Consider the following 25278-nt stretch of genomic DNA (forward strand, 5'->3'; position numbering starts at 1 on the left):
GTAACATGAACTCACATCACATGTGGTTGCCATGGTGGAGCCAACTGCATTATTATGATCACATCACATTTAGTGAGCTCTGACCTGTAAATGTAAAGTAGAGCTACCGTATGTAATCAGAGAGAGTGCTGCTTAATTACAGTACAGGAAACGGTTTTGATATTCTTCAGATTATTACTGTAGATACAGGCGTGCAGTGAAACACATATCATGCACTATTTGAACATGAGAGACCAAACTCCATATTTACAAAGAGTTCCAGGAAAAGATCTGGAACAGGGCTACAAAACAACTCATTCAATGTCATGGTGTTAGTAAAATGACACCTGGAGTAAAACCTAGTGACGCAGAGACTGCTGGTTAGGTCGTGCTCTCATTTCGGTGACTTATTCAGTGATTCGAAAGGTGAAAAAGGTAAGTTCACAGCAAAAATGCACTAAAAATGAGTAGAATAGAAACATCCCAACCTCTGATCGGTGACTTTTTGTGTGCTTTACTCTTCTGCCTGTGCCTGGGTCAGAGTTTAACTGCATTGAAAGCATGTGCAATAGCGCCACCTGCTGGCAGGACACATAATTATCTATCTATCTATCCATCTATCTATCTATCTATCTATCTATCTATCTATCTATCTATCTATCTATCTATCTATCTATCTATCTATCTATCTATCTATCTATCTATCTATCTATCTATCTATCTATCTATCTATCTATCTATCTATCTATCTATCTATCTATCTATCTACAACATGAGGATTTAATATTCATAAAAAAGAAATAAGAATCAATCCTAAAATGCATAAGCCAGATTGAACACCATATTTCATTCATTTATTTTACACGCAGTCTGTGCAGGGTCATACGCTACACTTTCACTGAACAGAAACAGCAGTTTCTTCTGTGAGAGAACTTTTACTTTCGTTTCATGGATGTTACAGAACTCAAAGTCAGCTGACTTTGGCCTGTTATGTAGCAGGGAGTGGTTAACCAGTTATCGCGTTAAAAAGCAACACAATTAGGCTAATTATATATTCATATGTTAAAATTGTTTGCTGTTTCGTGAATTGTTTTGTGTTTCATAATCGGTTTAATGTTAACATTTTATATTTGTGTGTGTTTGCAATCTGTGTGTATTTTATCCGTAGGAAATAACAGTGGATTTTTTTAGTCACATCTTTATTAATTATTTATTGTTATTGCGTTGTTTATGTGTAGTGTTTTACATGTTTCAATTTCAATGTGTGCGTGTTTACTCAATCACTATGACGTATGGGCGGGCACGCGTGTGATCCAGAGATTCCAGACCCAGCTAATGGATGTCAGAGATGTCAGATGTGTCTGTTCTTGTTCGTCATGGCGCCGTTGCAGCGAGGATGAGTACGGGGTTTTTCTTTTTTAAACTCTCCCATAATCTACTCCTCTGACTCCTGTATGCTGCGTTTTTACCCTCGAACCTGAGTCCATTTCGTCTGGATCGGAACCGGCCATGACCGTGGAGCAGAATGTCCTGCAGCAGCACTCTCAGAAGGTAACCCGCGCGCACCGCCCGAACACACAGACCCGGTTCGGCTCGGTTCCGTTCGGTGTCATAAGGAGGTTTATGGTGGCGTTGAAAGTGCCAGTGGCTCAGTTTGATTGCTGCGGCCTAGTTATATAGCATCACATTAGCCGCGCCTCACGTTTTTGTGTTTGTTTTTATTTATTGGACCGTTTATGCTTACACACTTATGCATGTTAAATAAATTAAACAGTTTAAAGCAATAAACAACTGTAAATAAAACAACACAAGCCCATATAGCTAACAAAAGCTGCGAAATAGTCGCGTTTGTGCTAACAGCTAAACCTGCTAAACTTACCCCCATAAACGCAGTGAAATCTCAGCGAAAGTCTCTTAATTCTTACTAAATACCCCGCAAACTCTGTGTTTGAGTGTTCAGAAGGGTAATGATACCTATTGTTGAGTTAGTGTTTGATGTAGCTCGTGTGTTTATGTTCTGACACCCACACATCTGCTGTAAAATCTGTTTGTAAACATTAACATTTCATGTTCACTTGTGCCACATATTTGCTTTTTTTGTTCCTTTTTTTTAATCTGTTTTTAAACACGAAACTTGTTCTTGTTGGTTTGTGTTTATGTGGGATTCCATTTTAATCTGTTTGTAAACATACTTTTGTCTGTTCATAAACATTAGTTTTGTTTTGTGGGATTATTGCATTTGTAAACATTAGGGCTTTCTTGTTCTTTGATTTTAATCTGGTGGGTCTTTTGTTTATTTTTGGCATTTTAGCTTTGTTCATTTATTTAATCTGTCAAGTTTACACATTTTAATGGCAAATTTTGTAAAGAGACTCTTGATATCCGTTTTATTTTTGTGGCATTATTTTATCTCTTTAAATATTAGGCTTTTCTTGTTAGTTTGTGTTGTGTAATAGTGTTTTTGTAGATTGAAATTGAATCTTTTTTGAAATTTTCTACTGGTTGTTTAATATGATACATCTCAAGTGTATGTTGATGGGTTGTTTTGGCTTTTAATAGCAGTATAATGATCTATTTAGTTAAAAATAGGCTGATTAATCATCAGATTGTTATGTAGTAACTGAAGAAGCGATTTTGTGATCTTAATTACACAAGATGAGTTTTCAAACCTGAGTTGCAGCAGGTGGTGGGCAATATAAAACTGTGTATTTCGCATAAACTGAAAGTGAACGGGTTGTAATGTTCAGCAGTCCTTATTTGGCACAGAGCGTGTGTTGCTTTATCATGTTACTGTTGAGAAATGTGTGTTACTTAGCCCAGTGCATCCATACCACAATCAGGGAGGGGTGTGCCACCTTCAGAGTGTTGAGACGTGCCCGCTACGCACAGACCACGACGTCTCATGTCATATCTTGAACGGAAAGGCATGCAATGCATTAGAAAGTCAGTGAAGCATCCCTTAGTCACTGACTGTTCGATTATGTAATGATGTCAGTAACTCAAGACTTGTTATGAGGCTAGCAGAAGAACATTTGTATATGATTTGATAGAGCCCAAAACTAAAATGATCAGATTAGTCGAAACAGATCAGTCATACTGCGTTTCGGTCTTGGGAGGAGCGTTGCTGTTCCTCCCTCTTCGGCTTGGCACAGTCTATGTTTGACTCATGCTGTTCCTGATCATAGCCAGGACTGAGATAAAGGGCCAGTACTCTGTTTCCCACCCAGAGAAGTGAGATGTTGTTCTGTTTGCAGCGTGTCCTGATGCTCCACTGTGATGCTGGTGACAGCAACCCGTTTGATCCTGGTCTTGCAGAGCAATATTTTTAATGTTTGATCCATTTCCCAACTTATTCTGCCAAAATACGTCCACTTAGACAGAAAGAGGAAAAATGACCATCCGCAGTTAGCTTTTTTTAATATGACATTTTTATGTTTTTTTATGTTTAATATTTTCATGTTATGGCTGCAAAGCCAATCTCAGTGTAAAAACAGGGGAAATAAGCAGACACAAATTAAACACACAGTATCGGTCGATATGAAGCTGTATAGAGGGGATGTATAGTCACAAGCACAGGAAATATTCATTTTGATTTACTTAACATTTAAAAAAAAGTGTTTTCTCTTGCGTTTTCTTCACAGCACCAGCAGACATTACTGAACCAGCTGAGGGAAGTTACTGGAACTACAGATGTTCAGCTGTTACAGCAAGCACTGCAGGTGAGCTTTCCGTTTCATTAACTCTATATATGATAATATACAAAATATATATGATATACTTGCAGCTGATTTGATAGATGGACTTTTAATATTATTTTCTCAAAGACAAGTTAGTTTCTTAGTGCATGTAATGAAAGGTGTTTGTGTCCAGGCCAGTAACGGTGACCTAGCCGAGGCGGTTGCCTTTCTCACGGAAAAGAATGCCAAGGTCCCGCAGCAAGATGAAGCCACCTATTACCAGACGGCCCAAATCACCAATGATAGATACATCAGCGTGGGCAGCCAGGCTGATACAAGTACGTATATTTACATCTAAGAACAATGATTGGCCGGAATCCAGGGAAAGATTACGCTGCTCTGTGATGAAGTACAATGAAATGCCATGACGCAAAGGAACCAGCTGTAAATGCTTTGTTCCCGACAGCTTGGTGAACTGATTTATAAGCAGTTCTAAAATATATATAAAGACTATTTGTTTTATCTGTATTTTGGTACCTAAACTTGAAAAGAGAGACTTTAGGATTGATTCATTAACTTTTAAACTGCAGGAGGGAATTTGCTCTGCTGTGTCAACGTCTTTGCTACACGTCTTCCTGAAATTCCTCTTTAGAAAAGAGAGACTGAAATGAGACATCATGTAACTAACAGTGGGAGTTCTGGCAGCTCTCTTATAAGTGCATGCACATCATCTCAGAGAGCCAGACCTTTAAAGATCCAGCCTGCTGCTCCTCCCAGCTTGTTTTAAATGATTATGACACAAACCCCAGTCCTACTACTGAGAAAATGCTGACAGGGGGAATGTTAGTTTGGCATGCTTCCTCATATTTTTATTTGAGCTCTCACCATGCTTTTTTCCTATCACTATGACAGTGTGTTATAACCTTGTGAGCTGTCTAACTAATGAAATATCAAACAGGCTGATTAATCGGGCAATATTTAAGCATTTTGATATTCTTGGCATTGGCTGATTAACAAAAGTGTTCAATGTTACACAACATTATCACAAATAAAACAATTGACTCCAAGCACAACACGGCACCCATCGTTTGCTAGTAACCCACTTTCGGGTGTTCCTGTGATTGTTTCAGATGTAATTGATCTCACTGGAGATGATAAAGATGACCTGCAGCGGGCCATCGCTCTCAGTCTGGAGGAGTCGAACAGGGCCTTCAGAGAGACGGGCATCACCGATGAAGAGCAGGCTATCAGCAGGTGGGGATTTAACTGTACTTTTAACTGTAGGTTTCAGTATAAAATGAATCGCATAGCAAGTAGAGTTGTATCAGATATCTTTTATACCGTGTGCGACCAGACAGAAGTGATGTTTGGTGTCTTTGTGCTTCAGAGTCCTGGAGGCCAGCATCGCTGAGAACAAGGCCAGCCTGAAGCGCACACACACAGAAGTATGGAGCGATTCACCCAACCCGTACGACAGGAAGAGGCAGGATAACTGTCCCGTAGGGCTGAAGAACGTGGGGAACACGTGCTGGTTCAGTGCAGTCATACAGGTCAGTGTCAGCCGCTGTGATTGCTTTACAATTTGAAACACATTTGCTTATTTAATGAACTGAAAAACAAAAAATGACAGTTTAATTCATTTATTTTTTAATTGTCTTATTTGATTTTATAATTCCCCAGACAGTGTGATTGTTTGTCTCACATGCTGCAGATCTGATCTGAATGAAGCCGAGTTGGCCTTGCATTGCAGTTATTAAAAACAAAGAGATATTGCTGTATCAATGCATCAGTATAGTTATTATTTTTGAAGATGACAACATTCAATATATGCATCTAGGATCATGTTTAGAGAGTTTAGAGAGTAGATGAAATATGGCAAGAAAATATATAATAAATAAACATACACTAGTTTGGGCTCATTAAGATAAAAAAAAAAGTACATTGCAGTACATACAATTTTTTTTTTACTTTTTTCAGCAAGGATGCATTAAATTGATCAAACATAACAGTAAACACATTTATAATGTTATAAAAAATTATATTTCAAATAAATGCCGTTCTTTTAAACTTTCTATTAATCAAAGAATCCTGAAAAAAAATGTATTATGGTTTTAAGCAGTTTAATTTAAGCAGCACAACTGTTGTCAACATTAATAATAAATGATTCTTGAGCAGCAAATCAGCATATTAGAATGATTTCTGAAGGATCATGTGACTGAAGACTGGAGTAATGCTACTAAACATTCAGCTTTCACAGGAATAAATGACAATTTAAAATATATTAAAATAGAAAACTGTAATAATATTTTGCAATATTACTGGGGTTTTTTACTCTATTTTTCATAAAATAAATGCAGCCTTAGTTAGCACTAGATACATTAAAAAATCTTACCAACTTCAAACATTTAAAAGTGTGATTATATTGTTCACAGTAATGTCCAAGACTTGTATATCTGTTACCATCTCAAAAACGACAATTGTAACTTCTGGCTTTATGTATATTATTGCTTTTATAAAACAGCGAGAACTGCAATATTATAAAATATACCTGGTTTTACACTTTTATTCTTTTATTATTTGTTATATATAATTTATTTATTACATTTTATATTGTTTATTAGCCTAACTGTAAGCTATTTATATTACCAAGCAACCTAGCATATTAATATAGCACTCATTTATGTGCGTATATCGGCTTTGAATGTGACTTCAGGTCCTACTGAGGCCTGATTGTTTGTGTCTGTTGGCGATGTCAGAACATGAACCAAGCTGAGTAATGATCGCTGAGTACTGTCACATGCTGTTTACCTCCTGTGTGTAACCTGACGCCTGAAGAAGCCCCCCCTCATGTAAGAACCGTGGCCGCTCTGGCGCTCAGAGCTCTGTGCGTTTATAGATCTGGACGAGGAGATTCTAAATGTGTGAATCTGTCACCAAAAACAGGACATCAGTCATTCACACTATGATACTGTAGCGACACTTCAACTAAGCGCGAGAAACATGCCAAATGCGTTTGCGTTTTGTCTAACGTATCATCACAAGGTTGTGTTGACATTCAGTGCTGGTACACACTGTTTTCAAACACTGATATTCATCTTTTTTATCTATCTATATTTTCCAGTCTCTTTTTAACCTGCTGGAGTTCCAGAGGCTGGTGTTGCATTATTCCCCCCCTGCACGGATGCAGGACTTGCCCCGCAATCAGAAGGTGAGATTGCCGCCCGATACCCATGTCCACCATGGTTAACAACAACTCGCATGCCATAAGAGCTTCCATTTCTCACCGAGACACACTTCCAGCAACTGTGACCTTGCTTGACCTGGTTTGAAAGCACAGTTGCATGCTGTGACATTATCGTGCTGTTACGAGCAGTGATTTTCACCCATCTGACTGGCCTGTGACCAGAGGAGGTGAAGCAGAGGAAGTGCTTTATCAAGGTCCCTGTGTTCTTGCTGTTAAACTGTCACATCAGCTCCTCCAGACTGTTTTTTTAAGTGGAAGAAGTAGTGGACAGTGTCTTTGTGATTTCTGTCTTCGTGTCCTTCTCTGGGGACCCTGAGCCTGCGAACGGGGTCAGCAGACATGGCCGCTAATCTGAGCTTAACCTCATCCACTGATAGAAGACCACAGAGCCCTGGATTCATTCTTTTCTCTCTCCTTATTGCTCATACTTTTCGTCTGCTGGGTCAGTGGAGAAGCTCTTTCTAGACTTTAATCTGTTATCATTTAATACTGAAGAAAAAAATCCAGATGATGTGATCTGGTGAAGGTTTCTGACCCCTGTGGGGCATTGAGATGTTTGTAAGGCAAAGATCTCCTTAACTGATTGCAGACAGACCCAACTAATCAAACTCTCATCATTCAAATTCTCTCAACAATTAGCCATCATACCTTATTTCCAGGGCCTAAAACTAACTTTTTGCCACATCTGCCAATGAAATGTACTGGCAATAAATATTTTTTACCGGCTACAAAACAGTAACGACACAAATTTTAGATACCAGTGAACATTCACAATCCTCTATTCCAATTTCATTATCACAGCTAAAACTACTAGCCTAACTAATATCAATTTAAAACATTATTAAAGACAAGTAAACCGTTTTACAAACAATAATCAAAAAACAAATAATCAAATTACCAGTAAAAACACAAATTAGTACAGTTTTTCAGGTAGGTCTAACAGTCGGTTTCAGGTACAAAAATGTAATAAAGTAAGCAAATGTAAAAGAAAACACTGCATAGTCTTCACTGTATAAATTAAACACCCTTATTAATGAATCCTTATTAAAGTTACAAAGCTTATTCAGTCAAAAGTCAAAACAAACAGTAATATTAGGCTGCTGTCACTTTAAGAGTGAATGCACTGATCTAATGTACTGATACAAATGCATTTAATTTCTCAACTGTTTACGGTCAGTTACGACATAACCGACTGTTTACTAGAATTCTCTTTTTTTTTTATAAAATTTTGTGTGAATTTGTTTGCTCAAGCGCAAGAAGATGTGAAAGAGTTCTATTCAGTATTTACGCACTGTCTGAGACGCAGCTCTCTGGGCGCGCACTTCGGATGTGAAAACTTTCCATACAGCGCGCCAGTAATGAATTGAGCTCCCTTTCGTGACTTGCACTTGAACATTTAAATTCTCAAGCCTTAAACTTTTGTGACGATGCAGCACTGGCCCAACAACTGTCCCGAGTGTCGTTCGCGTTTGTTCACATTCATGCATTGCTAGATTTAATAAAAATGTTACTGGCCAACTGGCGTGTGACACCGTTTTATATACTTGCCAATCCGTGTTCATTTTAGGCCCTGCTTAAAGTTAACATTTTACATTTTTATGCGTTTGGCAGACATTTTATCAGTCATGTATTCATTGGAAATCAAAACCCATGACCTTGGCATTGCTAGTGCCATGCTCTGCTGTTTGAGTTGCGGGAACACTTTGTGTTTTTTCTCTGTGGGATTTAAGAATTTGGTCTCCATTTGTATTCCCACAGGAGCACAGGAACCTGCCGTTCATGCAGGAGCTGAGGCGCCTCTTCTCCTTGTTGGTGGGTTCCAAGCGGAAGTATGTGGACCCGTCCCGAGCCGTGGAGATCCTCAAGGACGCCTTCAAGTCCAGCGAGTCTCAGCAGGTAAGGCACTGAAAGACATAATAAAAAACTGGATTTTCCTTGCTCTTTTAAAATAAACAAGAGTGCTTCTGTGTAGACATACTCTAACATTCAGAATGTGAAGTTTGGGCTCAGTAAGAGTTTGTAATGCTTTTAAGAAGACTCTAATGCCCACCAAGACTGCATTTATTTGATCAAAAGTTCAGTAGAAACAGTTAAACTGTGAAATGTTATTACAATTTAAAGTAGCTGTATTCTATTTGAATATATTTGAAAATGTATTGTATTCCTGTGATGGAAAAGCTGAATTTTCCAGCATCATTACTCCAGTCATCAGTCACATGATCCTTCAGAAATCGTTCTAATATGCTGATGAAACATGATTATTATCAGTGTTGATAACTGTTGTGCTGCTTAATATTTTTGTGGAAACTGTGATGCATTTTTTTCAGGATTCTTTGATCAATAGAAAGTTCAAAAGAACAGCATTTATTTAAAATAGAAATATTTTGAAAAATAAGAATTAATTTATTTGAAAAAGAAATCTTACTGATCCCAAACTTTTGAATGGAAGTGTACAATAAAATGCAATCATTTAAACATTATCACAGTACTTCAAAACAATGAACATGTTAGCATATGGCTGCCCACATTTACATATTAATGCATATTCTGTATTCAGCAATTAGACTGGCGTCTCATTAATTATATCACTTGCAAAGAGGTTTGCTAGTCATAACAGAACTTATTAACATACAGTATATATAGTCTTAGAGATACAGTAGGTTCAGCAAATGGGTTAAAATCATGAAATTGCAACATTTATTGTACAAGAAAACTAGATCAACATATCATAAGTGAGCTTCAGGGAAAAAACTAAATGCTACAACAATAGGGACCTATTTATAGAGCTCTCAATATTTGTGCCATGGGTCAATCTGTTTTATACCCTCTCAGCATCATAGATAAGCCTGACCTTTTGATTAATATGGTGCATTTTTGGCACATGTGCACTAGAACAAAATGGTTGTTCTAGGACCAATTGAGACCAGTTAAAACAAGAATACATTTGTTCAGGATTTGAATTGGTTTGTTTGTTTGTACAGCAGGATGTGAGCGAGTTCACCCATAAACTCTTGGACTGGCTGGAGGACGCGTTTCAGATAAAGGCAGAGGAGGACAGGTGAGATTCTGTACATCCTACCAGAAGATCTGATGACCACAAGCTTCTCTTTGTATCTCTGTGTTTCTCTCTCATATCATTCAGAATGATGTATGACCACATGACAAATTCAGCTGGAACAGGCATTAATGATGATTAATGTGGTTCATTAACCTGTGTGACTTCAATTAGCACCGTTAAATACCTGCTGAATGCAGTCCTCGTGTGACTCCTACAGCCAAAGGACACTGACTCCTCTAGTCCCGAACATTTCCAGCCCCATGCGACTCAGTTTGCTCTTCTTCTACACAGGGAGGGAGAGAAGCCGAAGAACCCGATGGTTGAGCTTTTTTACGGACGTTTCCTGGCTGTGGGCGTCCTGGAGGGTGAGTATCCATCGGATGTATGAGTCCTCTCCCCTTGTTAATAAAAGTGACCTTGTGTTGTCAATGTGCTGTGGAGAACCCAAGATGTGACGGTCATTGATGTGTGAGTGGTGCTGGGCTTATTAAACATGACAGCACTGATCATAGCTGGTTACATGCAGACTGCTTATTAGGTGACCTTTTTACCTTCTTAAATTGTTTAGCTCATTTGAGTACCAAATTAATCAAAATATCATTGTAAAACCTCACAAAAATGTCTGGTTTCTTATTTAAAAATGTTTAGTTTTAGGATGAGTGTTTAGTATTTCTAATTAGATTAAGTCAATTAATAAGTACACTACCATTCAAAAGTTTGGGGTCAGTAAGATTTTTTTTTAAAGAAATTAATACTTGTAGTCTGCAAGGATGTGTTAAATTGATCAAAATTGACAGTAAAGACATTTATAATGTTACAAAAGATTTTTATTTCAAATAAATGCTGTTCATTTGAGCTTTCTATTCATCAAAGAATTCTAAAAAAAAGTATCTCAATTTTCACTACAAGAACTTGAACTGAACAAGTAAGATTTAACTGTTGTCAACATTGATAATAATAAATGTTTCTTTTGAGCACCAAATCAGCTTATTAGAATGATTTCTGAAGGATCATGTGACACTGAAGACTGGAGTAATGAGGCTGAAAATATAGAAATAGAAAACAGTTATTTTAAATTGTAATAATATTTCTAAATATATATTTTTTTAATCAAATAAATGCAGTCTTTGGAAGCATAAGAGTCTTTCAAAAAATTATAAAATCTTACATACCCCAAATTGATTAGTATTTGTATGTGCGAGTGAATGTAAGGCCATAAACATATTCTGCGCTGCACAAGTACATTAATGCGAATGATTAATGTAGCTATGCTGTCTCAATTTGTTATGCGTGTTTTTGCATTACATACTTTCGCTGTGATGCATCCATATGGTGCCCACTAAATAAACATGGATAAGATAAGAGATTATCATTATACGGAGCACATTACAGAGAGTCAATATTGTGAGCGTGTGTGTGTTCACAGGAAAGAAATTTGAGAACACTGAGATGTTTGGGCAGTACCCTCTCCAGGTGAATGGCTTCAAAGATCTACACGAGTGTTTAGAGGCAGCCATGATTGAAGGAGAGATCGAGTCTTTGCATTCTGCTGAGAACTCTGCCAAATCAGGACAAGAGGTTTGTAGATGTTTCACTCTGTTTTCTTTTTTTTTTTTTTATCCCAGTGCGCAACAATACACTCAAACACCTAAAACTGTCCTCATATTCCTTCTTTTGGCCATCCAATCACAATCTTTGAGGTGAAAGAAAAAAACATAACATGTGACCTCTGACCGAGATGTTACATAATGGCTTTTCAGTCATCAGTGCCGCCCTGGGCAGATCCCTTTGCAGCTGCTTCCTGCTAATTACTTCAGCTGAGTGCAAATAAAGAAGGAGATTCTCTGGTGTACATTATTCTGGGCTCCAACAGGCTGGGATGTTAATGAAAGCCCAGCACACTGTGTCTCTCTCAGAATGTGATCAGGCCACCGTGCTCATTCCAGCTGTCAGCATGGGGGGCGGAGCTGGGATGGGTCACATGGATGGGCCTCTCATGGAGCATGCTGGGGTTAAAAGACTACTACAGACAGATTTTTGAAGAAAAAAAAACTTAATATCAAATCAATCAAAATTCATTTAAAGACTTTAAAGCCATTTTTCTCCCTTGTTTCTCACTTGACCATTATTGGCAAACTAGAAGTTTGACTTTAGTTTTTGTATATGCAAAATTTTGCTGTTTTTTTTTTTCTTTTTCTAGCACTGGTTCACAGAACTCCCACCAGTTTTGACCTTTGAACTGTCGAGGTTTGAGTTTAATCAAGCCTTAGGCCGACCTGAAAAGATTCACAACAAGCTGGAGTTTCCCTCCATGCTGTACATGGACAGGTTAGTGCGATTTTCTTGTGTTTTCTTCTGATCCACTTGTAATGTTGACTACTGTACTTCAAACTGAAAACCTTCAAACTTCCAGCTTTTAAAACTACTTCAAACTTTCTGGTCAGGGTTTCTCAAGCAAACATCAGTTTGTTTTGACAAACCTTTTTATCTAGTTTCATAATATTCTTTTTAAGATCTTTTCGTTTAGTAGTAGCCTATTTTCTTTTTTTAAATGTATTTTGTAAAATGGGGGGAAATTTCTCATTGACCTGCACTGTTCCCTAGTCAAAGTCGAAACAATATCAATGACATCATTGTAATGTTTTTTTAATTTTTTGTTTTGTTTTGATAAAGTTTTTTTTTGATGCCACATCTCATAAAGAAGCATTTGCATAGTACTTATAATATAGTGTATGTATATTGAATAATACTACCAAAACGAAAATTACTTCCAGTTTTCAGGGAATTCAGTTATGCGATTGATTTCAGGTACATGGACAGGAACAGAGACATCACGCGGATAAAACGAGAGGAGATCAGAAGACTAAAAGAGCACCTGACCGTCCTCCAGCAGCGACTGGAGAGGTTTGTTAATTCTATTTAACCTCTGCTCAGATCTAGAGCTAACCTGCTGTTAACTTGCATAGCAGGAAAATCTTTTCCTTGAAAAAAGATTTCAACATGAAATATTCTGTTAATGGAAAGATTAAAGTCACGTGCTGAGGTTTGACTGTAATTTGCCTGAAGAATGAGTATGAGGAGACCGACTGACTTTCTTTTTTCGTATTTCTGCTGTCGGTCTATAGACAACCAACTTGATTTCTTACTTGAGATCCGTTTTTCCCCCCCAAAACATTCTCTATGACAGGTATCTGAGCTATGGCTCAGGGCCCAAGAGGTTTCCTCTGGCCGATGTTCTCCAGTACGCCATGGAGTTTGCCTCTAGCAAGCCTGTGTGCACGTCACCTGTGGAAGACATTGATACAACAGCACCACCTGGTGGCATGACTGCACAGCTGCCACCTCCAGCAAGGCAAGTTTTTTTTCCAACGATTCCAAGAGGGAAATATTATTTAGTATAGTTCTGAGATATTCAAGTGTTTTCTGCTTGGACTTCAGTGCAGGGGATCAACCGGATGCATCTGTCTCACCCGAGGGCTCCAGCTCTGGTCTGCAGGCTCAGCAGCAGCAGCAACAACAGCAGCAAAGGGTTTCGATCCATAAGCCATTCACTCAGTCTCGCGTGCCGCCGGATCTACCCATGCACCCCGCCCCACGAAACATCACAGATGAGGAGCTGCGGGTGCTGGAGGGCTGTCTGCACCGCTGGAGGAGCGAGGTGGAGAATGACACCAGAGGTACAAGCAAGCGTGCACGCAAACATGTGCTCATACTGATTTCCTGTTGCTTTGGGCTTTATAAATGTACATGTTTCTGCCTGATCTGTGTCAGATCTGCAGGCCAGTATATCCAGAATCCACAGAACCATCGAGCTTATGTATTCTGACAAGTCCATGATGCAGGTAAGAAGCTTTTTGAGATCTCCTATAGTTTTCTATCCGTCTCAGAAATGACCCCAGAATGAGTTAATTTTGTACTTGATGCTTTGTTTTAGGTGCCGTACCGGCTGCATGCCGTTTTGGTCCACGAGGGTCAGGCAAACGCGGGTCACTACTGGGCGTACATCTATGACCCACATCACCGACAGTGGATGAAATACAATGACATTTCAGTGACAAAGTCGTCCTGGGAGGAGCTGGTGCGAGACTCGTTCGGTGGATATCGCAATGCCAGCGCATACTGCCTCATGTATATTGATGATAAAAAACCCTTCCTTATTGAAGGTAACCTCATCTGCATGTGCTCATTTTTGATTCTCCTAGTGCAACACAGCTAATGAAGCAAATAGTAAAATCTAAAAGTGTTTATTTGACATTTAAAGATACAAATTAAGCAATCAATTTATTTATTAAAAAATAGAAAAAAAAAAAAATATATATATATATATACTTTTGAAAATGCCAAATAAATATGTATTTAAACCTGATTATTTAATTAATATTTAAATTAAAATAATAACAATAAAGGAATCAAATCATTCATTGGTGAATGTCCAATGCCATTATTTAAAAAAACATTTGACAGTTGAGTTTAGATGAGCTATTATCTTGCTTGCATTTTTTCTTTTCTTTTTTAAAGTCGAATTTAAACCACAAAATGTCTTATCAGTGTATTATTTCATTGTTACATCTCAAATTTTAAACATGAAATAGTTTATACTTGTCAATTTGGAAAGTGGTTCATTAATTAATTTATTTTTTTATCACATTTAACTACATTGAGCACCATTAGGGTGTGTCTATTTATTTGCCAGTTTGAGAAGTATTTACATTATCATTTAATTTTTTTTATTTACATTTTTATTTTCTATTTAATAAATTGATCCTTATTTTTAAGTGGCACTCCAAGTCCTCCATAATTTGTTTATTTAGCTGTATTTTGGGTACAAAATTTGTCCCCAGAAGTTTGCTTAATGTGACAACATCCCATTTAGGGTGTTTTCAAAGAAAAAAAAAAGATTTTTAAATAAATGTTTTTTTTTTTTTTTTTTTTTAGAAAAGAAAATGTGTACGGATCAGTTTTCAAATAGTCTGTTGTAATTGTAATTTACTTTGTTAATAAAACAGCAGGTAACATATGTTCTCATTTAAATAGATGTGTTTGAAAAGCTGACTGTCTGCTTATGTGTATCTCAGAGGAGTTTGATAAAGAGACGGGGCAGATGCTCAGCGGCTTGGACAAGCTCCCTCCTGATCTAAAGGAGTATGTTGAGGGGGATAACAAGCTCTTTGAGAGGGAGATGGAGGAGTGGGACGCTCTACAGGTCCGCAAACTCCAGCAGGAGAAACTGGCTCTGGCCGCTGCCGCTGCCGCAGCCGCCACCGCCGCCAGTGTGGCCGCCCAGCCCATGAGCACTGAACCCTGCCCTCCAGACAATACCGGTGAGCCGAGTCTGTGTACATACTGTCTGAGACAACCGTCTTTAACTTAAGGAAACTCATTCTCTGCTTCCTCAACAGCCCCTCAGCATGACCCAGAGTACATGGAGCAGCAGTCGCCCACCGGAGACTCCAAACACCTGCAGGAGGACACGCAGAGAGCCATCAGCAAAGCCGCAGCTGAGCATGATGAGAAGAGTCCAGAGGCCCTGCTCAACACAGTAAGACATACACAAACACACGATGAACCAGATCTGGGTCCTTCAGATGGTTTTGGAGACCAAACACGGAGACCAAAGGGTCTGTTTAGAAAGTGCTCTTTTCTAGTTGGATGTAGGGCAAACATTCATGTCTACACATGTGAAGTCATGGCAGTAGGTCTAAATTGTGTGGGTTTAGTTTTCAAGATGTGAAGTATGTGTTAGTTTTCATCTCATGCTATTTGTGCTTTTTTCACCTGTCTTATGAACATGTTGGACTTTGGGTATTTGGCTCTGATCACTCAAATATCCAAAAAATGTTGTGTTGCATTGCATTCACGCTTTGCTGAATGAATGTGATTCTTTCCATCTGAATGTGTAATTATTTTCTATGCTTCTATTTTCTATATCTAAGTTTAATATGCAGATACAACTAAGTGATTCATAAGATGTCTCATTTCGAAGACTTTGCCCTCCGAAGGTGCCACATATGTCAGCGCATGTCTCATTTCAGATAAATTGAGCATTAATAAAATTGATGAGGCGTAAATTACTGTAATTTCTTTCTTACTTTGGAATGTAATGGTTACTTTTCTGAATTGACACAGCCCAAATGACACATGCAGCTTACAAATGCGATCTCTGGAGGGCATTTGAAATGAGACACACAGCCATAGTTTGATTATTGCTTCTGTTGTTCTCCTCGGTGTTAAGTCTCTTTGGATAAAACTACTAAAAGATTAAATGATTTCCCTGAACAAGCAAAACTGTTTGGTGACACTAGTGGCTAAGTGTGCCGCACACGTCCTGAAAAGTGAAGCCAAATCATTTAATTCTCCCCCTGGTGGTTGGCTGCAGAATAGGTCATAAACCCCACCGTCTCCATGTATTCGAATGGGATTGAGCCAAACTAAAATATCCAATTACGCTTCAAATCATTTTTCCCCAAAGATGGTTTCTGTCATTTTGGGTATTTCTTATCACATATGTTTGGTTTTAGTTATTTAATACTATAAAAACGGAGTGTAACGTCATGATTGACAGCTGTGCTTGCGATTGAGTCTGCGGGAGTGGGTGTATATAGACGGGACCTTGATACCGCGGCTCCACCTCAGGATCACTATTGCGCAGACTCTGGCTCTGGCAATTAAGTGACTTAATTGGCAAGGGCTGGTTTTGGGATTTTTTGGCTTAATTTTTCTACAGTGAAAAGAAGGGGGACGTGTTGTCCATCTTTTTTTAGTCTATGGTAGTGGCGTAGAAACATCACACTTTAGCTTTAAAGTAACAAGTCTTATTCAGACCAGGGCAGTTTGTATCAATCATGTTCTCATTTATATATAGAGAAATAATATATAATATATTTTATATATATATATATATATATATATATATATATACAAGAAATACTGGATTAGTTTACTCACAAGTACATGCTTTTTCAGTTCTTCTGGCCCACATTCTTTTGCGGCGAGCTACTTTTTCCTCTCTCTGTCTCTCTTTGTCTCAGTCATCTCATCCCGACAGCGAGGTGACCTCTGACCCCTGCCCTCCCCCTGACCCTGAGCAGGACGACTCCGCCTCCTCTCTACCCGCGCCTCAGCGGGTGGTAGAGGTGGCCATTCCTAATGTAGGAACCTTTGTCATTCAATCGAAGGAGGGAGGTTATGATGATGAGGTAGAGTTCTTGGAGGCATTTGGTCATGAGACTGCTGCCCAAAAAATCCCAGCATCCCTTTCACAACCTGCTCTGGCTTGCCAAACCCATTTCAGATTAGTATTATTTGCAATTTACTCCCACAGGACTCCCAAACAACTAATGCTGCCCCCTTTAAAATGTTACAGAATAGAATATCCTTCCATTTTGCCAGATTTTTTTCTTTTCTTTGTGAAGCATGTAGCACAAGCTTCAGATCATTGTGCTGTTTATTTTTATTTAACATCTACACTGCTCACTATGTTGTTCATAACTGATTTAAAGAAGCAAAAGACACATTAACCTGCATGATGATCCTGTTTTGAATGTTTAATCATCCTAAAATGCTGTGGGCATGATATCGAATTAGCTTTTCTGTAGTACTAAGCTAATTCATTTACTTCAATGGGTTGACTTGAGTTCATTCGCTGGTGGCTGAGCTGTGTTGTGATTGGCATGCGGACTGCCCAATGAGAGTTTTGGAGGCGTGGCCGGTGTAGTAATAACCTTCCCTCCTTGGGCAGGCGATGATGACCCCAAACATGCAGGGTATCATAATGGCCATTGGCAAATCCAGGAGTGTTTATGACAAGTGTGGGCCTGAAGCAGCGTTCTTCAAGGTACATGACCTGTTGCATGCCACACCCCCTGTGCATCTCATTAGCTCTGACCACACCCCCTCTCCCTGAGCATCTCATTATTATCTCTGTGAGCTCTCTTTTTACATTGCAGGCTATGTAAAAACCCTCTGCATCCTGTTTTAATATGCAAATGAGGTTATTTATATTACTCATCCACTGAAGATAGAGAAGTTTGCTGATGAGGTGATGCTGACTGACACACAAGATTGGATACTTTGGTACTTTGGTATCGATACTGATGAAATGACACTAGTGCTGTCAATGTATAATTCCATGTCAATTATTCGTAATTAATTAATTTAATCCTGGTGATAAGCATACTGTTCTGTTTAAGTAGAAAACACAAAATAGCCATTTGTAAGATCATTTGTTTTTGTTGGGTTCGGCAATTAATTTGTAATCAATAATTATAATTAAAATATTGATGTAATAATGATTATTTATACTAAATCATTTTATATATTTACTAAATACTTATGTTTTTGCTTATATTATTTAAAGGGGCTATATGTAGAGTTGTTATTAGTGACACCCGGTGGCTGTTAAGTGAACTGCAGTAAACGTCACATCCTTTTGAATCTCCTGGCAAAAAGTCAGAAATCTTTCATATAAAAATCAGTCCACAGGTTTTCATAGACAACCTAGGGAGTCGGGGAAGGTCTCGTTTTATAAGTTTTATTACAAAAGTGATTGATATATGAAAATTCATACATAGCCCCTTTAATAATTCATATATTTGATATAAGATTTATTAATTATTTTATAATAAATGTAGCAACTTCCCTCACACTTAAATTAGTTAAATGCTAAATCTTATGTCATTGCATTATGCTTCATGTCACACTGTGCCATTCGGGTAAGCTACTGAAATTTCTAAATGATGCTCCTGAGGTACTGCAGTACTGTTTAAGCTGCCAGTATACTGTGCAGTACTGTCACCATCTGCTGTCAATTGCTGCTGTGTGTTGTGAAGAGTTTTGTCATCTTAGACAATCCATTATTGTGTACTTCACACAACATAGCAAAATAAAGTGAGTACCATTTAAAATCTGTGCATTTAAAGACGATTCCATTAAATCATTTAAGATCGTAAGTGGTTAGTGAGAGTTGTATTGTCAGATCTCTATAGGCCTCTGTTGTGTTGTGTCTTCGCTGATGTCCAGCTGTCTATTTTCACTCTGCACGCAGGCTGCTATTACTACAGTCACTATTTTTTTTATCTTCTTGTCTAGATGGAAAGTTTGAGTTATTTTCTTGCTCATTTTCATTTAGTTTTTGACACTTTCTTCTAAATAAACATGCAGATCTATCTCTTACTCTTTTTATTTCTTTCCTGCTTTCTCTCTCGGCTTCTTTCTCTCTGTAACAGGCAATGAAAGTAGAGTACACTCGTTTACTGAGGTTCGCTCAGGAGGACACACCCCCTGAGAGGGACTACCGGCTACAACACGTCATTGTTTACTTCATACACAACCAGGCACCCAAGAAGATCCTGGAGAGAACTCTGCTGATGCAGTTCGCGGACAGAAACCTTGGCTTTGATGAGAGGTACAAGTTAAATGAACCATTTTCATTTTCAATTTTTAAATATTTCAACACTTAACTCTTTCCCTGCCAGCGCCTGCATTTTGTATTATTTTCACACAGCTTTCATGGCCCCCAGAATATTTTGTTGTATGAATATCTGAACATGCAATATTTTAAAAGAAAGAACAGACCCTCTGCTTTTAAACAAACAAACAAACGAACATTTTAATCTTCTTTCTTCATGCGTTATATTTTTTATCAACACTTAAATGTGGGTAAATTTCATTTAAAAAAAAAAAAAGAAACATTTTGAACAAAAAGCTGAGAAAATCACATTTTTGTCAACATTTGAATGTGGGTAAGTTTCATTTAAAAAAAAAAAAAGAAACATTTTGAACAAAAAGCTGAGAAAATTACATTTTTGTCAAAGACTACGTCCAGATCGGATTCAGAAAGATGATCAAAACATAGATGATTTATATCTATGTTTTGATTTATATGCCGTTTAATGTTTGACGATCGTGTTATTTTACTTGTGGATAAAGTAGTGCTTCTATCGCTTGCTTCTGCATCTTCGTCTGTGTTTTGATCCGGAGAGTCTGTGCTGCTTCAGAAGATGCGTAACAGGACTCCCTACCGTATAACAGTGAAAGACGGAAAATTCTGTCAATAGAGGGGGGAATCATTGTGTCATAAATGACAGAAAATTCTGTCAATGGCAGGGAAAGATTTAATACACTTGTAAATGTATGAATGTCATTGGATTTGATAATAAAATATCAAACCCAGTTGTATTTATTTTACATGGTTCCCATCACGGAATGCCTGTAAACATCAGGTAATTTTAAAATAGGATTTCTAGGCCTGTAGAATTAATGGAAGTGAATAAAATCTAAAATAAAAATGATTTTTTTTTAAGTGAATGCACATTTTTCTAGTTATGCACAGCTCTAAAATATCTTTATAAAATGTGTTTAAAAATACAGCAATTATTTACAACTTTACAAAAGATGTGGAAAATAGACAAAAAGACATTGAACAGAATAAAAAAAAAGTACAGGGAAAAAGTCATTCGATTTTTTTGTGTGCAAAAATTTATATTTTTTTCCCCAAATGTTTTGCTGTCACTGTCACCCTTTGATTTCACTTTTGTACGGCGATTATATTCTACAGTTAGTTGAGCATCACATTGACAAATATGAAAGACGAGCGTTAGCCACACACAATGCCGTAGCTTGACAGAACCGCCTCACTGATAACAGATTGATTTTAGAAGACGGGAACCCTATTCCAAAGGCCAGTTCCATCTCAAGCCTCCCAGACTGACACAGAGAGTGATTATCAGCTTGTCACAGCAGTCGCTGCTGTTTCTGATCATTGTGTTGTCAAACAGCTTCCTGTCTGCGCCGCCCAAAGGCTTTTGTCTCGTTACACTGTCTCGTGTGTCTCCAGAGCAGACTGCACGCTCCGATGAGGAACGTGATCCATATTCATAAGCAAATTGATTTCTTTCTCCTCTATTTTGAGCGAGGTAATTAGATTGATGTGAGCCTGGCCCCAGATGCGACGCTATCTTTCCATTTTGTTTTGGGTAATAAAGTATGATTCATGGGCAGAGGACGCAGCTCGTTCCTGAGAGCATCTCATGAGTCACGCCTGAGCTCTAACGTGGCGGCCCTGTTCTTCCCTGCAGGTGTAAGAGCATCATGAAGGTGGCACGTGCTAAACTGGAACTCATTAAGCCTGACGAGGTGAACATGGAGGAGTACGAGGTGAGCGAAATGGTTCGGAATTTAATTGTGAATGCTAAGTCAGCTTCTGGCTTAAATTAAATGACGATTCTGCATCTTATTACAACCTCAGTTCAATGTACAAATGTTTTGTCGCAAATAACTCTTTTATAAGCCTTTTGTGTGACTGTTGAATTTCTTAAAAATTGCAATTTAGTGAATTCATCTTTAAAATTCCAGTTCAGCTTCCTGTGGGCTATAGCCAATTAAAAAAAAAATAGTGTATATATATATATATATATATATATATATATATATATATATATATATACACACACAAACACATGCACGGACACGTATATATATATATGATTGGATTTTCTAAAATGATTTGCGACAGATTAATATTGATTGATAAGATTGTCCAATTAATATCCCATTAATTGGACAAATAATGGGATATTGAGGAGAAGTAAAAAGTTTGCATGTTTTACTACTTTTCAACTGTACTTTTTCTTTTTAAAATAATGTTATTAATGCCCATTTTTTTGGACACAGATGTGGCATCAGGATTACAGGAATTTCCGTGAGACGACAGTGTTCCTGTTGATCGGCCTAGAATTATTCCTGAAGAAAAGGTGACGCTTTAGTCATTAATTTCTTTATTTTTCTCTTAATGTACATTGTCTATGTCTGAAAACAATTGAAACGAAGAAGAAAAGGGCCCAGAGCCCTTTTTTATAATATCTCCACTAGATGGCAGCATATTCTGTTTTATTAACTTTAGCTTGCCACAAAAACAGCAATTGCTTCAAGAAACATTTAGCATGTAACCGTTTAATTAATTATTTATTGCAAATGTATCATCTTATATATATTTCAGTTACAAATAAGTACTGTGAGGTATTAAGATTTTCTTTTCACTCTTTCCTGCAGTTACGTGGAAGCGTTGATGTACCTGATCTACGCCTATCAGTACAACAAAGAGCTCCTGGTGAAAGGCCCATACAGAGGCCATGATGAAGAACTGATAGCCCATTACCGCAGAGAGTGCCTGCTAGTGAGTGAATTAACCACCACCTCTTAACCGGATCAAACTGTGCACCTAACAGCTCCAAAAACTGCTTTCAGATCAGTCTAAAACACGATGATGCACACGCTTTCCTGTAAACATTGTTTCTAACGCCAGTGACTGGAACGAGTCTGGTTAGCTTTTCAGTTTAGAGTGCATTAAGGGCAATGGTTTGCATATGTGTGGTTTTGCAAACATTTTAAGTCCAAAATGCTGTTTTCATTTCCTGTCAAACTTTCGATTAGGGTAAAGTTTTTTAATACTTTTATGGGGTTTGGATTCACTTTAGGTTTAAAAGCTGAAAGTTGAGGCTTCTATTTGTTGCTGTTGTAAATCAGCTGTAATAAAAGTTTGCTTTGACTTCCATTCTCCCCGTCTAGTACGGCTGTACCCGGTGACCCCCCGCACGGCCATTGTGCTCGTAATATAATCATCAGTCCTGGAATAGGAAGCATACTGCGCTCAGTGTGTAAACACATTAGCGGGAAGCACGTCGCTGTCCTTGTTTTACCTTTTGCTAGTGCTGCATAGGCCTTGACTTCATCTCAAGCTGTACTGTTTACCTTTGCTCGCTTTAATTGGAAATACTGCTAACATTGACATAACTAATGTACTGCGATTTATTTTTATGTTTTTCTTCGTATTCTAGCTAGTTGCTAATTCCAGCAGAATGCCGAAAGGGGTAGCCACCGCTTCTGAAGTTTAAGAGCGTTTAATTGCAGTGGCAAAGAACATCCGCTTTTTACGTCAGCTTTTTCCAACGTCTCTGATGTTTTTGTCGAAGGGACAAAGGTTTGCGGACTGTGTATTGATTTTATTTTCTTGTGTTTTTTTTTGTGTGTCCTGCAGAAGTTGAATGAGCACGCAGCCGCCCTGTTCGAGACAGGCGAGGAGACCGAGGTGAACGCGGGTCTGAGCATCATGAACGAGCTGGTTGTGGCCTGTATTCCACTACTGCTGGTGGATGAGATGGAGGAGAAAGACATGGTGGCCGTGGAAGACATGAGGAACCGTTGGTGCTCATACTTGGGCCAGGAAATGGAGCGTAAGTCTTCAGGGTGGAATCGTTTGGAATCTCACGATCCTTGGGGTCACGATCGAATCGATTCTCGATTTTTAATCATATTTTGATTTAATTTAGTAAAACTATTTAGTAAAAAAATAAAAAATTTGTTCCACATCTTTAATTTTTGCATAATAGCGTTCAATCAGAGTCTGTTTTTTTCTAACCTTACATTTAATCAATAAATTCAATTAGAGTAATAATACTTTATAGTGCTGCTGACAAATCAAATGAAACTAGTCTTTGACATAGAAGCTGTAATATTGAACATTTGAACATATTAACACATAACATAACATATTTTGAATATTGAAATATGAGATAATTAAAAAATGTATTTACACAGACTGTTTAATGCAGTTCAGAGGTGGCATAAATACATTTACTGTAATTACAAATGCATAAATAATACTATAATATTTGTTTTAAAAAATAACATTTTGAATATAGATTTGAAATAAAAAAAAAAGGAGATATGATTTTAAAGTTTAAATATGTTAAATGAGTTTAAATATGATTCTAAAACCATCAGTAGGTGTTTGCAAAATCCTGTCTTAATGAGTCATTAAGAATGTGTCTTCATTGAAACATTCAAGTCGATTAATTCAAAGTGACCGATTCATTCAGAAACGGCGCAAGTGACTGTCTTTATAAATGGGTCATTGAATCATTCTCTCGTCCAAAAACACGGATCTATTCAGGAACAAAACCCAGTGTGTGGATCAGAGACGTGCAACGGTTCTGCTCTGGCTTTGTTTGGAATTATTTTCGGTGTCATTCTAACTGCATTCAAACAGGCTCCATCACACAGTGAACACATTCGCTCATACTATAAACTGTCTGGATGCTGTACTGCAGAGGACTTCTGCTTTTTTTGTTCTGACAACATTGTTATTAACTAACATTAACATAATCCATTTTTTTTTATTGAGAATTGACTTAAATCGGTAAAAGGTAGAAAAGTGACTTCATAATATGAATCGATTTGTTCCCCCTACCCCTGGTAAGCCCACTTTACAGATACTTCATGAGCTTTTAATGTGCCACACACACTCAAACTTGTGTCCTTTTCATCACCAGCTAATCTGCAGGAGAAGCTCACCGACTTCCTGCCCAAGCTGCTCGACTGCTCGACCGAGATCAAAAGCTTTCACGACGCGCCCAAACTCCCAGCATACTCCACGCTAGAGCTGTGCGAGCGTTACGGCCGGGTCATGACGTCGCTCACGCTGAGTCGGACCCCTGCAGACGGCAGATGAGCTGCGCAGACTTTATCTCCCCTTCACTAACACATGCCTTCCTTAAAGCAGGGCTTCCCCAAACCTACCCAATTTTCCTTTCTCTTTTGCTGCTAGAGATTTTAACTTTATCCTTATTGGTATTATTAATATTTTTTTGAGGATTCTGTTATATTTTAAAGCTAATGCAACAGTAAGAACGGTGTGAAACTAAGCAGAGACAAAGTATAGTTCACCTAAAAATAAGTTTGGGCATCATTTACTTGCTTTATGTGGTTCAAAACCTGTATGAAAAGGAGAGCAGAGCATTCAAGCTGCTGTAAGTGGATGGGGACCAGAGACAACCGTGGTCACCATTTATGTTAATTATATTGAAAAGAAAAAAGTCATACGAGTTCTGAGTGACATGCGGGTAAAGATTTTTATTTATTTTTGAGTGAACTATTTTTTCAAAGTGAAGAGTGGTATCATAGTGGTGCTTTAGACATTGGCGCATGCAGCTTTAGCTTTGTGAAACGAGGTTGAGGATTCATTTCAATATTTAGTTTTATTTCGTTTTATCCCCCCCCCCCCCCCCCCCCCCCCCCCCTCATTTAACATAAGAACAACCTGCCACACCGCCCTCAGTTTGTTACAGTGTTACTGCATTGTTTTGTTTTGATTTTCTAAGGACAGTAAGACAAAAAGCTGGAGGTTCTCAGACGGGTCTGTGCACCTGACAACTGGGACTTTAACTCAAGTTTTAAGTGCTGTGGTTGGCAGCCATGGGACATACTGTGGCTTGTTAATACATTGAGAGAATAAAGTTTTATTTATGGCTCTTTTAGGCCAAATA

The 25278-nt window shown here is 38.0% G+C and overlaps 1 protein-coding gene across 6 annotated transcripts; it reads left to right on the forward strand.

The window, feature by feature from the left end:
• Window positions 1-1271: 1271 nt before the first annotated feature.
• Window positions 1272-25006, forward strand: usp25 (ubiquitin specific peptidase 25). 6 transcript variants are annotated; one of them, XM_056244557.1, is made up of 26 exons: window positions 1272-1530; window positions 3621-3698; window positions 3850-3994; window positions 4787-4910; window positions 5044-5206; window positions 6778-6864; window positions 8659-8796; window positions 9885-9958; window positions 10250-10323; window positions 11385-11536; window positions 12159-12286; window positions 12767-12862; window positions 13146-13310; window positions 13397-13635; window positions 13730-13800; window positions 13893-14121; window positions 15034-15294; window positions 15358-15497; window positions 16987-17154; window positions 17697-17792; window positions 19183-19361; window positions 21034-21112; window positions 21629-21708; window positions 22007-22130; window positions 22992-23187; window positions 24286-25006. In XM_056244557.1, exons 1-26 carry the CDS (start codon window positions 1489-1491, stop codon window positions 24462-24464), a joined length of 3507 nt encoding a protein of 1168 aa, XP_056100532.1. In that variant the 5' UTR covers window positions 1272-1488; the 3' UTR covers window positions 24465-25006. The 6 variants fall into 6 exon arrangements, with proteins under 6 accessions (XP_056100532.1, XP_056100522.1, XP_056100538.1 ...); XM_056244547.1 differs by having other exon boundaries at window positions 1273-1530; window positions 9882-9958; XM_056244563.1 differs by having other exon boundaries at window positions 1273-1530; window positions 9882-9958; window positions 15034-15279.
• The last annotated feature ends 272 nt before the right edge of the window (window positions 25007-25278 follow it).

This window comes from Rhinichthys klamathensis, unplaced genomic scaffold (assembly GCF_029890125.1).
Source record: "Rhinichthys klamathensis goyatoka isolate OS25496 unplaced genomic scaffold, OSU_Roscu_1.1 h1tg000027l_1, whole genome shotgun sequence".
In the NCBI taxonomy this organism is placed as follows: Eukaryota; Metazoa; Chordata; class Actinopteri; order Cypriniformes; family Leuciscidae; genus Rhinichthys; species Rhinichthys klamathensis.

Bases quoted from the DNA above. Each gene is read 5' to 3' on its own strand.
- usp25 (XM_056244547.1), top strand. From the start codon at position 1,489: ATGACCGTGGAGCAGAATGTCCTGCAGCAGCACTCTCAGAAG. The intron at 8,797-9,881 runs GTAAGGCACTGA...TTGTTTGTACAG, and splicing joins AGTCCAGCGAGTCTCAGCAG to CAGGATGTGAGCGAGTTCAC. The intron at 17,155-17,696 runs GTAGAGTTCTTG...CTCCTTGGGCAG, and splicing joins AGGGAGGTTATGATGATGAG to GCGATGATGACCCCAAACAT.